The sequence below is a fragment of the Anoplolepis gracilipes genome, chromosome 2 (genome assembly GCF_047496725.1).
Source record: "Anoplolepis gracilipes chromosome 2, ASM4749672v1, whole genome shotgun sequence".
NCBI classification, from domain to species: Eukaryota; Metazoa; Arthropoda; class Insecta; order Hymenoptera; family Formicidae; genus Anoplolepis; species Anoplolepis gracilipes.
In genome coordinates this window covers 19,898,289-19,914,079 of record NC_132971.1, presented here as the reverse complement: position 1 = coordinate 19,914,079, position 15,791 = coordinate 19,898,289, and the positions used below count along the sequence as shown (strand labels likewise).

The 15,791-nt window shown below is 37.4% G+C and overlaps 1 protein-coding gene across 2 annotated transcripts; it reads right to left on the bottom strand.

Moving 5' to 3' along the window:
- Positions 1-539: 539 nt before the first annotated feature.
- LOC140676489 (uncharacterized) lies at positions 540-15,452 on the bottom strand. Of its 2 annotated transcripts, none has more exons than XM_072911596.1 (4): positions 15,278-15,452; positions 13,890-14,252; positions 5,508-5,753; positions 540-4,726 (listed from the first exon to the last, which is right to left on the bottom strand). In XM_072911596.1, the coding sequence occupies exons 1-4, from the start codon at positions 15,450-15,452 to the stop codon at positions 4,353-4,355; spliced, it is 1,158 nt and encodes a 385-aa protein (XP_072767697.1). In that variant the 3' UTR covers positions 540-4,352. The 2 variants fall into 2 exon arrangements, with proteins under 2 accessions (XP_072767697.1, XP_072767698.1); XM_072911597.1 differs by having other exon boundaries at positions 5,508-5,741.
- Positions 15,453-15,791: the final 339 nt, after the last annotated feature.

Here is a 15,791-nt window from a genome sequence, read left to right as displayed (position 1 = left end):
TTAGCCCCCCTCCCCCTCCCCCTCCGCCACGATCGTGCCGCCGGAATTGCGGGATTGATCTGTTGCCGCGAATTTTTCGCCGATGATCCGACTAGGCTGTTAGGGTGTTGAATTTCGACCTGATAATCTCTTAGAGTCACGTATGATGAAACTTTAACACGTCAGGGGAAATATATAAATATACGTATGCAAAATAAATATATAATCAAATAGGTAGAATAATTTATTAAAGAAAAGAAGGTGTCTGTTAGATGTTGTACCGAAAGTATTATTCTAAATAGAGACATTAAAAATTTTCCACGCTCTATCTTGATTTTTTATATACTTAATTAATTAATTAATTATATATATATATATATATATAAAATTTAATAATGTATTTCTTTTATATCCTTTTGCACAGAGAGATAACACTTTATTATTATTATTTATATACATGTAATTAATTAATATATGCAGTATTGATAATATTTTGATATAATAACATTGCGTTGATTCTGCAACATTTTCGAGAAATCACGTCCTCCCCCCCCCTCCCTTGCGCATTCCCGATTATGTATTCCCCGCTTCATCCCTTCTGAGAGGATGAGAGGGCGGAGGTAATTGATGATGGTAGCTGGTTTTCGCGGGACATTATATCGCAGTTACGAGTTTCCACCCCCTTCCGCCCTTCTCTCACTCGCGCACCACGAATGCGCAATGTACGAACAACAGGATTTCGTTGTAGTGGGGGAGAATATCCCGGGGGTGGTTTCCACCCCTTGCTGGCCCCACGTGACCCCAGCCAGACAAACGACGGCCAATTTACGAGCAATAGGAAAAACTTCTTAAAACTCGGATTAAAATGAGCGAAGAAGGGAGGAGAGAAAAGAAAGAGAGAGAAAGGTGCTTCCCTCAGCGCCCTCCGAATTATCCCGGGACACGAGAGGGTTTTATTTTATTTCTGAAATCGTCGCGGGGTTGAAAAGGGCGAATAGGGCCCTTGGCCCTGGCCTTGCGCCTTTATTATTATTCCTTCCTGCTGCTCGTGGATGAGGTGGAGCTTCATTATTTTTACTGTTACGATTAAATTACTGTTGATTCCATTTTCGTTTGTCCGAATTGCTATTAATTGTTCATAATCGTCGATAAGAATTTAATAACTCGAATAGAAGTGTCTTTATATTTGTTTTGTAAGATTGAAATATAATATAATATATAAAGGAAAATTGTCAAAAAATTGTACATCCATTCTAATAGAAAGTATCTATAATAATTAAAATTTTTAAGTAATCTTTGTATCTTGATGTCATTTTCAATGTTATGTAGATATATCTTTTTCGCAAAAATTTTCAATAATTCTTTATGACTGAAGAGAGGAAAAAAACTTCATTTCGTCTCTATTACTCTCTCGGGACAGAGTAATAGATTGACGAAATTTGGTGGAAATCGCTAAATTGATTACATGGGTGGTGACTGAATCGACGCTTCTATCGATTAGTCGATTCGTCGTCGGTGTTTTTGCATAAACAAATCACTTTGGTTAACTTATCGCTTTAGCGGTGAGGTAATTTACAACGTGAAATCGATTTCTTTTCAATACTCCCTGGGTGTCTCTAAATGTATTAAATTTTAATGCATTTAATTTTAGTTTTGTGTAAAACAAATAATTAACAAATATTATTTTAATTTAATTAATTTTAATTTTTTTCTATCTTTTTCATATTTTAGAAAACTTTATACTGAACTTTAGAAAAATTTAATACCAATTTACGCAAAGTTGACGTAAGTCACTCTTGCAGAAAAAAATAGAACCTGCGGCCATAAAACGACCGAATTATAGACTTTTCTTTTTTACGCACGACGGCTATAAAAAGCTTGGGTCGTATGGAACATATATATACGTTAAAGCAGTCGTTGTGCGCCGGCATTCTTTTTAATTAAAGTCGCTAATCAAATCACGATCACGCGACGTTGCTTCGACCTATCGAGGCACGCGGATGGGACGACGATAACGATGCCCCGGGGATGGTCGGAATAAATCCGTGTTAACGCAATTATACGTACTCTCTCCCACGAGGTGCATGTCTGATTTATCCGCGAACATGCACCGGAAGAGATTTCATATCGCAATAATTTTTCACAATGAAACGTATTTCAAATACGGTAAACGCACATATCTTCGATTGCGCATATGCGTATATGAGATAATTATAAAATATTTACCTCAGCATTTGCGTATTCAGGGTATAATACACATGTCGCGATAAAAGCTCTTAATTTTGCGCTAAAAATACGATACGTTAAATTATCGCGCTATAAAATAAGACACGAGCGAGCGCAATTTGCGTGGAAATGGGTTGGATGAATTACCGGAGACTCGAGGAACACGCGCGCTTTTTGGTGCACCTCGCTTGCGAGAGTGGGGTGGGGGGGAGGGGGGAGGGGAGACAATAACGGCGCCCCGGGGACGACCCCGGGGTAACGCGATTACGCGGCGCTACTCTCTCTCTCGGAGCGGTTCACCCGGCTTGATTTATCCGCGTAGCCACGCGTTATTGCATTAGCGCCCCGACGGCGATGCCCGCCGTCCCTCGCTCGCTTCGCCGGCGACGAATGCGAGAAGTCGTCCGTCCACCCACCCGTGAATCATCTACGGGAGAGTTACGTCTTGCAAGCCGCTGCCAGAATGCGGCGATCTATAATTCCCTCTCGCGGTTGGTCAGCGATCCTGGCGCGTCTTGGGGTTCTCCCTTCGTCGACTAATGTCGTCGGCGACAAGACCGAGATGCGACCGAAATCTGCTCTTGATATAACGATCTTGATGCGTCGTTTCGTAAATTTCCTGCTTGAGAATTTGGCGCATTCGTTGACAAAAATGTATCTCTTGAAAGTGACCCAGGTAGCAAGCACATGTCATTTTAACGTCGAAAACTGCTCATTTCTGGTTCAATGACGTCACGTGACCAAATAATGTCTAATTTAAAACGTCTTTTTTGTGACGTCTTAATGATGTTGTAAAAGACTGTCATAACATCGTGATTCTTAAGTCATTATTATAAATCGCCTAAGTATTACTATTTTTTAACTAAAAACTCATTTAATTTTTTATAATATCTTAAATTATTAAAACAATTTTGTGTATAATTTTGATATTCACAATTCTCTATACCTTAGGGCCCTAACATGAATTTTCTCTATAACCTGGGACTTGAGCATGACGATTGATCATGAATCTTTTCCTCTAGCGTAAACTCGTGAAAAGTGAAAAGCTTCATTAACGAATTCAATGTTTGTGAATGAATTTTTCATTTTTTACGAGTTCACGCTAGAGGAAAAAATTCATGATTAAATGTCACATTAAAACGTCACTAATAGGTCTAAAATGATCATAAAGTCACGTCTTTTTAACGTCATTACATTACGTCATATTTGGTTCGAATTGACCATATTTTGACGTGAAAATGTCGTGTGCTTGCTACCTGGGGATATATATACATATGATTTCTTTTTCTTTCATTGACAAATATACGTCATTCTGATAAATCCTTTTCGGGACTCGAATATACCCTCGCACATACGTGAGCACATATACGTTAATCTTGGCTCCGAACTGCCGCTCGCTAATTCGAGGAGAGAGCTGATGATTCGAGAATATAGATGACAATAAACTATACACTAATGTCGCCTTCTTAATGTTGTCGGCGCTGATTAAGCCTCCGATCGCGGTTTTGCATCACAGTTCTACGACACGGAGCGCGTTAATTCGAGATACAAAGTGAGATTCCCGATCCTGTATACATTATGTTACACGTTTCCCGTCGCGTCTTTTATTTTATACACACTGTTGAGTGTCCTTTTTGTACTTCTCAGACGCTTCGGCACGTCGCGGATGAAGGGATACACGTGTGTCGTTTTTTAATATTCTACAGGCGGACGAATTTCTGCACGTGATAATAATGACAGGTGAAATTTTAACCGCATAGACAACTGCAACTGCAGCCATATTTTTTTAGGACTCAATTAGATGAAAATTAAACGGATAAAAGAGATGCGATTGAAATTTCTGAATAATTTATATTAAAATTTACAATAGATGCGCAGATTTCTCTTCGCCCGCGTAGAGATCTTAATAAACGAACAATGACAACGAGCGTCTCGATTCGTTCAACGCAAGATACATCTTCTTTGTAGCATCAGAAATTGAGCTCACCGCGATTATAGTTCACTTCCAGGTCGTTGCTTCGAAATCACACCTCGACGAATGTATGAATCCTCTCCGGAATAGCATACTTACCGTCGCGAACACCTCCTCTTCATCCCCGTTGAGTCCTCTTCGTCCGAGACGTACCATCCCGGAGACGTAGCGTACCTTACGCGGGCCTGTCGAGCCCTAAGGCCTCCTGGTGTCGCCTCGCCTTCAGCCTCAAGTCCGCGATGCTGCTGTTCTTCGAGCGGGCCGCCGCGGCGGCCAACGATGCTGCCAGGCTCAACGGATGAGGGGGATGACCGGCCGACGGCGCCGAGGGTGGCGGCGGCGGTGGTGGCAGACAGAAGAGACCGCCCGCAGCCGCGTAGTGCAACACCGCCGGATCAAAAGCCGAGCCCACCGTGACACTCGCGGCACCTGTTCCCTGCATCGGCGGCGGCGGGTGCAACCTGAGCGCCGGCAAATACGGCGCGACCCGACACGGCTCCAACGTGGTCGGCGGGCTACGCGGTGCCAGCACCATACTCCCGGCGACGCCTGCGGGAAGATATCAATTTTGAGAATCTGATCTCTGAATCTGCCGATTGATCATTCAATCAATTCAATCCTAAGCTTGAATTCGTAGACTTATAAAATTGATATTTTTTTCATTTAATTTAATTTTTAATTAGTGTCTATTTAAATTTTGTGAAAAAATGTCCTTATGCTCTTTTAGATATTTTTATTCAAAATTCCGTGTAAAGCTAATATTTTATAGATTGTTTGGTGCAATTTTTAAAATAAGATTTTTTAATGTATACATTTTCTTATGCTTTTCACTCATAGAAGAGAAACACAGAATTACTAAATTGTGAATTATGTGGTTAAAATATATCCTACAAATATGTAGAGACAGATATATATACATATATATACAGATTATAATATATGGAGAAAAATATATATTTACAATATATTTTAAAAACATAATTCGTAATTTGGCTTATTAGTAGATTGGCAGCTGCTCACAATATAATGGCAAAATGATTAAAAAGAGAAAAAAATTTCCTAATCTCAATAAAATTCCATACAAATTATTTGATTTTTACAGAAAAAATTACAAAAAAAATCTTTAAGAATTTTAAATTTTTCTACATTTTTCCATAAATTAGACATCTTGTTAACTTTTCGAAACCACATAAAATTACGGTTATTTGTTTCATGTTCGTTGATTGGAATACATATTTGTGTAGTTATAAATATAGAATGGAATATAGATTAATTTACATTCACAGGAATAAAAATAATAAAGTTCCTGTCTGCAATCAGCTTATTTTACCTTTGTGCAACTGGCTCTCGTGTTTACGGCACTTGGCGCGTCGATTCTGGAACCAGACCTGCACCCTTGCCTCGCTGAGACCAAGTCGCTGACTTAACTCCTCTCTCATAAACGCGTCGGGGTAGTGAGTCTCGTCGAAGAGTCTCTCGAGCTCGGCCAGCTGTTCGATGGTAAAGTTTGTTCGCGATCTCCTCTGCTTCCCGTTGCCGTTTCCGTTGTTCCGACAATTGGATCCTATAAAATTAACTATTAGCGAGCAAGCGTGAAAAAACATCTGGCATAAAATTAAAACTAAAAAAAAAACAGTAAATATCCCATCTATTATTATTTATTTTATTATAATTAAAAATGATGTCATAGAATATAATAGAATTATTAATAAGAGAACTCGTCGGAGCGGAGACTTCCGTTGTCGAGGACAGAAATCCGAGTATCGTGAGTCATCGCCGAAAACGCGAAGCGAAAACAATGGGGAGGGGGTGGTTTTCGTCGCGCGATGATTAATTCACGGGGACGAATGCGCGAGCGACGAACGACCAGAGCGGAGAGCGACGTGCCACCAAATTGATCTCCGCCAAGTCGTTCACGGGCCATTTCTTCCAGTCTGGGCGCCATCAACATATATCTCGCCACCTTATGAGAATCTTATTCAAATCGAGATGCCGGGAATGCCTCTAATTGGATGACATTAGACAAACGTATCCCGCACATCTCGCCGAAGAGAGATGCAACGGCGCGCGAAAGTTATTTTTCTCACCAACATCAACTGGAGAGACAAGTACGAGTGTAAGCTGATTTTTATATTCATATATACAGTGACTAAAATGTTTATATGCGTGAGAGCAGTTAAACCCGCATGTGCCATCGTATCGAGAGCATCCTCGAAGATTCCAACGGACAGATGCAGAAAGGCGGAGGTGGAGGGTGATTAAGGTGAGAGTACGAGTTTCTCCCCCCTCCCCCTTCGTCTAGCGGATGGGGGTGGGGATGACTAACGACCCGGTATAAGACTGCGTAGCTCACCACTTTGCTAAATTATATAAATCACATCCCCTTCGTCAAGGGCTCTTACGCGAGACACTTAATCCACCTCTCGCCCTCTTCCTCTCCCTTCTCCGGGCTTCCTCGCCTCTTTTACGTAGGCAACACCTCGAAGAGCCGTAGTACCGTAGTTACTTTACATTAAGCGACCATTAATTAAATCGTATGGCCGTTAATTATCCGTGAGCGTCTTTCTAACTCGCGGCGATGCTTGTGGCCGCTCTAATACGAGAAGCCAAGAAAGTTTTTCGCGCGTCGCCATCCTCTCATCCTTCTTTCAAGATAGTTATCCTATTTTTTTGGTCAGTCCGAATGTCTCTCGTATTTTTTACAAGATTTTTTACAAAATTTTCACACAGAAAAAAATGAATATTCTTACTTTGACAATATCTTTTAGTTTCAAAATGTAAATCTTGAAATGAGATTATTATATTGCGTTAAATTAAGAAAATTTGCTTGGATGAAGACATTTTACATAGTTCAATCAAAAAAAATATATTCTTATTTAAGAATAATTTTCTTGAATGGAGAGGAAAAAATGTTGGACAGAAAATAACACATGTTCAAATCGAAGATTATCATTTTTTTAGAGTTAAAATAATTATTTTATTCTTGAAATGACAATTGTAGTATTGAAATAAGATTATAATATTGTTGAAATTTAATATTTTTAAATCTCTTCTAAGAAGATTATAAATTGTTACGTATATATGAAACAATGTATCCGTTCATATGAGTATATAAGTTTTGACTTGACCCTTACTTTTTTTCTGTGCAAGAGCTCAAATTATTAATGACAGAAAATTAATGCAACAAAGGATTAAATAATGGTCTGTAAATCATTGTAGAATCTGAAATAAACAAATTACGCTATTTTCCTTCGCAATATTAATCATTTTTACAATATATTGAGAATATTAAAAATTTTTTAAATCATTGTATATTTATATTTTTTACTTATTAAAAAAAGAATAAATGAAAGAGAAGACATAAACGAGCAGGGATTGTCTCTATAAATTATGTCTTTCACAGAATACAGAATCTTGCGATATGGCTTTTCGTTACTGTCCGATCATTTACAAGAACGGAACGATTTATCCGAAAAAAACGGAAGGACTCAACAGTTTTACGCAGTCTAATACGCGTTTACGCGCCGGCGCGATCGCCATGCGGCATTGCGTACGCGGCCCCGTTTTAATCAATTAACGCGTATCCGCGTAATCCAATCTGAGCCCCGAGGCAGGGTAGGACGCGCAGCCCGCATCCATATGTACAGCGGTTTAAAACCACTTCCCTTTCCTACCCCCCTTCCCCCTTCTGCTCCAAAATAACTCGCGCGGTTTTCGACGTCCCTCACCCGCGCCCGCGTTAGCATAAACCCACGGGGAGCAACACATACGCGCCTTGTCGCAGTCATTAACTCGAATGTGTCAGTCGTTTATTCCCGCGAGGGAGAAAATCAGCATCGTCAGAATCCCCGCTTTAATTCTTCACGCTTTCGTCATTTTCTAAAATGTTACCTTCTGATAAGTGTGAAAAAACTATTATATGTATATATCACAAATAACAAAGATAATAATAATAATAATTGTTATATATTAAATTGTTTTTATTTAATTATATTATTAATTATATTTATTTAATTATAATATCATACGTAATAATTGTAATAATTTTTATGGTATTTTATATGCTGAGATTTTAAAACAAAAATACATATTAGGCGAAAATTTCAGAATTTTAGCCACATATGATTTAAAATTTATACTTCAAATTTTTAAGTAGCCAGAAAAAGATTCTATTAAAATGGAATGCGAAAAAGAATTGACAATTATCACGATAAAACAAGTATAATAGGTATACATATGTCAACTTTGGCAATTAACATTTTTTTTATTCTACGGTTTTTCAAATCCGAAATAACACATTTTCCTAAATCCCTTTATCTATACCATTCGAGTGTATCTCGAATATTTCGATCCGAGGTGCAAAATCGTAGCTGCCGAACGTTATAACCGATACTTGGTGGAGATCGAGACAGCGAGAGAGATTCTACGGTGAAGAGAGAGACAGATAGCATCGAACCCCGCTGGAAAACCCAAAGCAATCACACTCGGACGCGAGGGGTCACTAATTCGATTACTAAGAGCGCTGCCCTCTTGGCCTGATCCAGTTAAGCCACCCTCGGACCGGCCACCACCTTGGCTATACTATTTTTCTCCCTCCAAAACGAGCCGAGATACCGCGGCCATTAGACGTATAAAAGCGTCGTCGTATCCCAAGTACCGTAGTCGTTGCATATGGCGCATGGTCCCATGAATACGCAAGAAGCAGGAGGGAGACTTTTAGATCTGCAATCACTTATCGCTTAATGAAGCAAAGTGGCCCGCGTGCCGGTTGTACCCTTCGAGCCCTTTAATCGCTGTCGCATAATTCTTTCCAAATCTCAGTCATCATAGAATCATAGAATCCCTCGACATTTGCAAATTATATTATATATGTTTTTAATTTAATATTTAATTATTGTTAATTTTTTTAGTACAATATTTAATTTTTAATTTAATATTTAATTATTTTTATTATTTATTTTATTTTTATTAACTTCCTTTTATTTATATAATATTTAGTTAATTCTTTTCTTTTTAATTCTCTAATTAATTTAAATTTAATTATCATAATTTAAACATTTAGTCAAAATTATAAATTATATTAAGTATTGTTTTGAAACGAGCGCTTTGCGTCTTAATATTTTCGCCCGACAGCAGTTTTAAGCTTATGTAAATATATATTTTTTAAAGCTACATACGCGCATATAGATTATGTATATTTTTATATCGCAAAAGAACATAAATACGCGAAAGGGGAGCTCTCTCATTTTTCCTAAAGTAGCGGCCGCGCACCCTCCGCTATCATACTTCAGGAAACTCGCGCCCCAACTGCCATAAATATACGTACGAGAGCGTGCGAGCCTTTGACCGGCGGTCAAGCACCAACACTTACGGCAATCGCGGAAAAACACGCGCGACTGAAGACCGATGGGCGCGAACGCCGGCGCTAAATCGTCGGGAGGGGCGCAAAATGTGTTTTGGAGTATCACATCGTTGGAAGTGCTCCGTTTCAGAAAACTGCAAGCTCCGTAATAATGTATGTATGTAAAGAGACATTTTTGAAGCAGTTTTCCATTAATCTTGGCAAATTGATATTAATTGAAACGCTCAGTATTAGCAGATAAGCAAAAAAGAGAGACCGAGATTGTATCTCAAGTAATATGTTTCCTTATCATTACCCAGTATTAGAATTCTCGTAATTTTGCGAAACGGAAATGTGCACTCTTGTGTCAGGGAATCGAGCAAATATATAGTCAGACACGACCAGTCTCTACTCTCTTTTTTATTGGATCACACTTGATTGATACGTCAGTCTAAATTCTTGCCAACTCTTTTTAAATTGTAAAAAATAATTAATGTTATAACAAATGTTGAAATGTTCTTATGAAACGATCACAATGTAATTATTCTAATTATTGGGAGGGACCAAAATGTGTTTTCGAGTATCACATCGTTGGAAGTGCTCCGTTTCAGAAAACTGCAAGCTCCGTAATAATGTATATAGACAGAAAAAAAGTAAGTGATAAATCAAAACTTATATACTGATATGAACGCGTTCATTATTTCATATATACGCAACAATTTATAATCTTTTTAGAAGAATTTAAAAATTTTAAGTTTTAACAATATTATCATCTTATTTCAATACTACAATTCGAGAATAAAATTCATTTCGAGAATAAAATAATTATTTTAACTCTAAAAGAATTATAATCTTCGATTTGAACATGTGTTACTTTCTCTCCAACATTTTTTCCTCTCCATTCAAGAAAATTATTCTTAAATAAGAATATATTTTTTTTGGTTGAACTATGTAAAATGTCTTCACCCAAGCAAATTTTCTTAATTTAACGTAATATAATCTCATTTCAAGATTTACATTTTGAAATTAAAGATATTGTCAAAGTAAGAATATTCTTTCTTTCTGTTTATGTAAAGAGACATTTATCAAGCCATTTTTCATTAATCTTGGTAAATTGATATTAATTGAAACGCTCAGTATTAGCAGATAAGCAAAAAAAAGAGACCGAGATTGTATCTCAAGTAATATGTTTCCTTATCATTACCCAGTATTAGAATTCTCGTAACTTTGCGAAACAGAAATGTGCACTCTTGTGTCAGGGAATCGAGCAAATATATAGTCAGACACGACCAGTCTCTACTCTCTTTTTTATTGGATCACACTTGATTGATACGTCAGCCTTAATTCTTGCCAACTCTTTTCAAGTTGTAAAACATAATTAATGTTATAAGAAATGTTGAAATGTTCTTATAAAACGACCACAATGTAATTATTGCGGTTCGCACCGTATCTGTGTATAATATTTGACAATAATTAACGCAAAGCGTTTTTTCTTCTTGTCAAATATTATATACAAACAATCCGAGAAAAAACGGACTTACGTAAAATCATATATATAATCTTGTATCCATTTTTCCACGGACAGGCAATGAGAAGGCAAGGCGGGCATTAATATCTATTACTTCACGCTCTTTTCGATATACCGAAAGTCCTCCAGAGCCGGAGAGAAGCTTCTCCTGGATATTTACGATTTTACTTTCGCGGCCGAGCCGGGCAGATTGCTTTTTGATTTGCGCTTAATCGGAAAAAGTTATGGGCCCTCGAGAGATGGGCGAGTTGCTGCTGCAGCAGCAGCCGTTACTCCCTCCCGCCTCCGTTTAGGGGGCGTACACAACTAACGCGGCGGGCCGCATATTAAACCATAAATTCATGGCGCCGTGCGCCGACATCCGGAGTTATCGCACGAGGAAGTGTGCGTGGCGTTACTTCAACGCAGCACGCTTTTTATAACACGATCGCCGTCGCTTCGATCTCATTCTCCGCTTCGTTCGTTTCCTGTTTCAATCGTTGCCCGCGGTTTCATTGCACACCAGGTATAAGCTGATTACCCCACATAGTGACTGACCGATCTCTTGAGTGTAGACTTAATTTTTAGACTTTAATAAATTTGTATTCAGATAGAATAGAATAACATTATATTTTTTTTTTTTTTTTAGGACAAGATAATCGGATTTATCAGACAGATGGAAAAGGTTTTTAATCCCTCTTATTAAGGGATGTATTATAAAGACTTAATGAAAATGATGTGTCAGAAATGTTAATATTATAACAGTTTGATGTTTGAATTTTCAAGCGAGACACATAAGTGTGGCAAATTTTTACCATCTTGGAAAAAATGATAAAGAATGGTTATTTAGCAGGGTGTCTATTGAAATTTTGTAAACAAATTTGTTGATCTTCTGTATTTTCATTTAAAATTCCAAAATATTTTAAAACTTTTTGGTACAACTTTTTCTCTAACAATAAAATAAAATTTTTTGTTTGCGTTTTTTCAAATATTTTTTTATTCAAGTTTATTTAAGTTTCAAGCGCTAATATTGCACATGTATTGAAAAAAAAAACTGAATCATTTTCATTTTTCATATATTTGAAAATATATTTAAAAATTATATATATTTATATATTTATAATAATTTTAAATATATAATTTAGAACTTATCAATTCGCTTGTAATAAAACAGCAAATTATCAGAGAGAGAATTTAAAAAAAATTCTCGAAGTCTCAATAAAATTCTTTGATTTTTTTCAGGTACAAAAGTCCCAGAGAATTCTAGATTTTCCAAGTAGTAGGCACTCTGTTTAGACTTTACATTTTTTAAAACAATGTTTTAACATTCCAAATGATAATATGTCTAAAATAATTCTTATGCGAACTAATTTCTACGAGTGTCTTTTATATTGCCGTTAGAAATGCTTTGTATTCGAGGGAGACCGGCGAGAGGGACTCGACGTAATTTCATCTTTCAGTGCTGCTCGGTCGGACGAGCGTTTTATCGAAGATGACTCGGCTCGTGAGCGAAATCGCCGATCGGGTCGCCGATCATTACGTTGCGAACGGTCAGCTATTCCGAATCACTTGTGAGCTTTATTGGATGACGGTCTGAATTATAAACGAAGATCGGACCCCTCCGACCTGCCGCGACTTCGATGCCGCCGCCGAAGAGGAGGGAGTTTCCTGACCTGACCTTCTCGTTCCTGCACTCGTTCGCGCGGCAATCGCAAACGGGCTAATCCTAAAGGATGTCGATCTGCCGAAATCAAAGCTGACACCGTTATATACATTGAGCTAGGGCAGGATATGAAACGCGATAAGAGTCTAGGAGAGATTTTGAGTTTGGAAACAGCGGATAGAGATTATTTTCTACGTTTGTCATATACATAATTTTATGCAAATGTAAATTATATATGCAATTTATATAAATACATTTGCATTTTCGTATTACGTCCGACTATTTAATTATTTATCCTTCAATAATTTTATAACTTTTCATGTAATGTTGAATTCAACAGACATTCTTCGAAATTCCATTCCTTTTTAATTCCCATTTTACCTTAGTTTGTAAGTTTACTTATAATTTAATTATTTAATAATATTAATTTATAACTTAACAAGTATTATACGCGTCATTATAATTTTTTCGAGGAAAAATAGTCGATAATTAATCACGAATTCCATAAAATAACAATTACTTTAATTTAATATTTTCAAGCGTGATACTATGGGATGTCTACTCACATCTTGTAAAAAAATGTTTTACCTTCCAGGTATTTTTATTCAAAATTCCAGGTAAAAATATTAAAAAATTTTTTTTGGCTTAATTTTTTAAAATAAATTTTCTTATTATACACATTTTCTAATGCTTTTCACTCATATGAAAGAAAAATACAAAGCCATTTAAGTTTCATGTTATAGATTTACAAGTGGTATTAAAAAAAACTGAATAGTTTTCGTTAAAATAAAAATTTTTAATTTATATATATATATATATATATATATAACATTTTCATTTTTTATCACAAAAAATTGAAGTAAAGAATATTGCGTATTCAATATTTTGTTCAAACACTAAATATATGTATAATTTACAGTATAAGAGCAAAATATTAAAGAAAGAATTTTTCTGAGTCCCTGAGAATAAAATTCCCATAAGAATTCTCCAGACACAAAAAAAATTCCTGAAAAACTCCAGATTTTTCATGTTTTTCCAAGAATATACATCCTGTAAGTACTATAAGAAATTTTGATGATATGATATTAACAAAAATAGTATAATACCATCAAAACTTTTTAATGTCACACTTGAAAAAATAAATATACTTTCTACGACGTAATGATTAATGATAGAAGATTATTTCTTCACCGTTACTTACCTTTGGTAGAGTCCTCTTGACCGCTCGACCTTGTAACTTGCGAGGATACTTTGGCCTGGTCGTTGGAAGGTACAATCGTTTTGCTGTCACTCGAGCTTTGACTTTTCAATTCAACGCAGTTCTCCGGACTGGGCGATCGATCCCTTGATATGGGCGGAGGTGAGGGGGTGCATCCAAGAAGTTTGCGGACCGACAGCTTCAGCTCGGGAGTCTTCAGAGGCGGTAGGCTCTCCGCGGTATCTCGGATGTCCTTGATTTTTGCCGCGACGGAGAGATCCTCCGGTTGCAATCGGCCTTCCGGCGACGGCGGCTCCTCGATACTTCCGCTCGTCTCGACACCGGCTGCCTCCTGTGCGCTTTCATCTAAACAAGTTTTGCTTGTATTGGCCTGGGACCATCTTGATCGTGATGAGGATCACGTCGACGATTAAATCGATTCGTAAGTGAATTGCAGTTTTCAAAGCAACGACAACTCGAGGCAAGTATAATTTCTATTAGTTTAATAATAATATACAATGACAAAAAAGATAGTGTTGTAATAAAAGAAAGTATGAATTAAAAATTGACGGTATCTATTATGATCTAAGATGAATCTTTTCTGAAGAACTAAAAGAATATATGTACCTACATATATAAAACACATAAAAGAATATAATAATATAATATGACAATGAACAGCATCATATAAAGAGATTATAATAAAATTCGATTTGTGTAAAAAATAATAATGATTAAACTAAAAGAAAAACGCAAATTATTATAATAATAATTATTTAGAATCAGATTTAATCATAATTATTTAGATTTTTTAATCAGGTTGATACATGAATTAAAAGAAATTAATTATTTACATTAAGGATATTAAAAATACTGGAAAATATTTATAGTTATATATATATATGTATAAACTATCAATTTTTTCCGATATTTTTAATATCCCTAATATAAATAATAATTTTTTTTAATTCACGTATCAACGTGATTGAAAAATCTAAATAATCATGAGGCAATATGTATGAATATTGTTTAAGACACAAGGATATAATTTTATATAACTTCCATAATTGATCCTTTTTGAATGAATTTTCTAAATTAATATGTATATACTCTCCATTTTGTTTTGCTGATATTACTCACTGACAAAGTCGCACAGACACATACGAATCGATCTCTGACTCGCGTAACAAATTTCCTTTCCATCTTATACATATGTATATGGTATCAGATCTGTATATCAAGAGATCATGATCTATAAAAACATAACTGGGGAAAATCTTATAGAAAGGAATGCGCGCACTGTCGATCGATTTGACTTCGACGAGACAATAATTTCTGATCAAAATCCACATAAACATCACAATGTAAAAAAAAAAAATTATCGCACGTACGTCGATCATCGTCGTCCACAGCGGGATCGCCGATAAGATGCGCGACACTGAGCGTTATCCTGCTGCCGGCACCGGCGGCCGACCTGCAGCCAGCGGCGGCGGCCTCGATGCTCGCCGCCGCCGCAGCCGCCGCGTTGTCGAAGCTCTTGGAGACGAACTGGGCAAGCTGCTCCATCCTCACGGTTATCGGGGCGACTCTCGCGCGCGACGTCGCGCCTCGGTACCGACGGCACTCGCCGCCGCTCGCCGTCGCGAGAGAGAACCGTCGCCGAGGGACACGTCGACGGGAGGCACATTGCGACGTCGGCGTCGCGACGCCACGCGTCGCCCAGGACGCCATTCGGCCGCCAGCCAATCCGCGCCCGGATGGGCGGGATGGAAACGCCCCGCGTTTGCTTCTCGTCGGTTTCTCGTCATCCCTTCCTAAGCCACGGATTCGGATCCGTAATCCCTCGTCTCCTTCCGGAAGGCTGGCGCATTCCACCCCTCAAACCGACGCTCATTAGCATTTGCG

Excerpts from the sequence above, each read along its gene's own strand:
- LOC140676489 (XM_072911596.1), bottom strand. The coding sequence starts at position 15,452 with ATGGAGCAGCTTGCCCAGTTCGTCTCCAAGAGCTTCGACAACGCGGCG. Across the intron at positions 5,754-13,889 it reads TCAAGAGGACTCTACCAAAG|TTAATTTTATAGGATCCAAT; the intron begins GTAAGTAACGGT and ends GCTCGCTAATAG. Across the intron at positions 4,727-5,507 it reads CGAGAGCCAGTTGCACAAAG|GCGTCGCCGGGAGTATGGTG; the intron begins GTAAAATAAGCT and ends ATCTTCCCGCAG.